The following is a 1,950-nucleotide window of genomic DNA, read 5'->3' as shown; positions in this document are numbered from 1 at the left end:
GTTCTCCTGCCTGGCAAGGAGGCAATATGGCCTCAGGCCCCTCCCCGCTATCATCACTCCTCCCCCAGGACCACGCCCCAAGCTGGCTCCTCCCCCATGGCCACGCCCCAAGCTGGCTCCTCCCCCAGGACCGCCCTCACCTGCTGGCTCCTTGCCTTCAACAATGACTAGAGGCTGCTCTGGTTTGGATGCTTTGGGTTTTCTTCCCCTTCGAGGCTTTTTCTTCTGCTCTTTGGTGGCACTGACAGTCTTGGGAACCTCAGCAGGTTCCCCCCGGGGCACATCTGCTTCCTTCTCCGGGGCTGACTCCTGCTGGCCGGCTGGGGCGCCGCTCTTGGATTGTTCCAAGTGGCCCAACAGGTGCTCTGCAGAAGATGCTTATGATGAATCCACCAGGCTGAAAACACTTAGGCCACAAAAGCAGAGCCCCCACTACCCTTCTCCCCAACTGAACTACTCTGCTGAGATGGAGGACACACAGAGGACTTCAAGACAAAGCACAGATCCCTGGGAGGAGGCCCGCGGGACACAGGCCAGGAGAGGAGCCAGGGGAATCCTGACACCCTCCCTGATGGAAGTGACAGTGCGCGTCTGGGTGAACGCATCCGGAGACTCCCTGGCGTCTGGCCCAGCAGGCGCCTGCCCCTTACCATTCAGCAGCTGCAGCTCCAAGAAGGTGGCTGAACACACCTTGCACACCCACTGGCTGGGCTCTGCCTCCACTGGGGTGCTGTTCTCTGGGGTGCCTGCAGCTTCAAAAGACAAGGTGGGGGGAGAAGGTCCAGAAGTTCCTCTCTGTGCTGCCCAGCCCAGTGGAGGGCGCACCTGCCCCATAGGAGGTGACAATGACAGTGGTGACAACTGCCATCTCTTGGGAGCAAATCCAACCTTCCAAACACTGTTCTCAGAGTTTTACCCACAGGGACTCGTTCATGCCTGTAAGCATCCCCATTTCACAGATAAGGAAACCGGGCACAGAGAACTGGAACCAGTCTGAGGCAGGGCTGGCACCAGTCAAGGAAATGTACCCTCTTCACAGAAGCCAGTCCAGTGGGAACAGACACACACCCCTCCACACACACTGATGACTTCAAGGAAAAAAAAAAAAAGGCATCCTAGAGCCCACAGCGAATTCTCTACTCTCTCACTGGCTCACGTGTCAAGAAGGGGCGAATCCACGAGTCAGGCGCCATGCCCTGAGCCCAGTTTCGCCATGGCTCCTGCCCAAGCACTGTCAACAAAACTTTTGCAATGACAGAAATGTTCTGTAACTGCCTTCCAGGTGGCAGCCACATGTGCCTAGTGCCCCTGAGGAACTGGACTTCTGCTTTTACTGCATTTGAATTTAGGTTTAAATAGCCCAACCACTAGACCATTCAGGTATGACCCAAATCAAATCCCTTATGATTATACAGTGGAAGTGAGAAATAGATTTAAGGGCCTAGATCTGATAGAGTGCCTGATGAACTATGGAATGAGGTTTGTGACATCGTATAGGAGACAGGTATCAAGACCATCCCCATGGAAAAGAAATGCAAAAAAGCAAAATGTCTGGGGAGGCCTTACAAATAGCTGTGAAAAGAAGAGAAGCGAAAAGCAAAGGAGAAAAGGAAAGATATAAACATCTGATGCAGAGTTCCAAAGAATAGCAAGAAGAGATAAGAAAGCCTTCTTCAGCAATCAATGCAAAAAAATAGAGGAAAACAACAGAATGGGAAAGACTAGAGATCTCTTTTAGAAAATCAGAGATACCAAAGGAGCATTTCATGCAAAGATGGGCTCAATAAAGGACAGAAATGGTATGGACCTAACAGAAGCAGAAGATATTAAGAAGAGATGGCAAGAATACACAGAAGAACTGTACAAAAAGATCTTCACGACCCAGATAATCACGATGGTGTGATCACTGACCTAGAGCCAGACATCCTGGAATGTGAAGTCAAGTGGGCC

General features: G+C 51.6%; 1 protein-coding gene across 1 annotated transcript in view; it reads right to left on the bottom strand.

The window, feature by feature from the left end:
* PRDM15 (PR domain containing 15) overlaps nucleotides 1-1,950 on the bottom strand; it is a 53,016-nt gene that overhangs the window by 36,335 nt on the left and 14,731 nt on the right. Inside the window, 2 exon segments of the mRNA XM_010834938.1 lie at nucleotides 141-365; nucleotides 651-752. Of these exon segments, the coding sequence (XP_010833240.1) occupies nucleotides 141-365; nucleotides 651-752 (327 nt within the window).

The sequence above is a fragment of the Bison bison genome, unplaced genomic scaffold (genome assembly GCF_000754665.1).
Source record: "Bison bison bison isolate TAMUID 2011002044 unplaced genomic scaffold, Bison_UMD1.0 scf7180017864037, whole genome shotgun sequence".
In the NCBI taxonomy this organism is placed as follows: domain Eukaryota; kingdom Metazoa; phylum Chordata; class Mammalia; order Artiodactyla; family Bovidae; genus Bison; species Bison bison.
The sequence above is the reverse complement of the archived record's forward strand: the minus strand, read 5'-3'. Positions and strand labels throughout refer to the sequence as shown.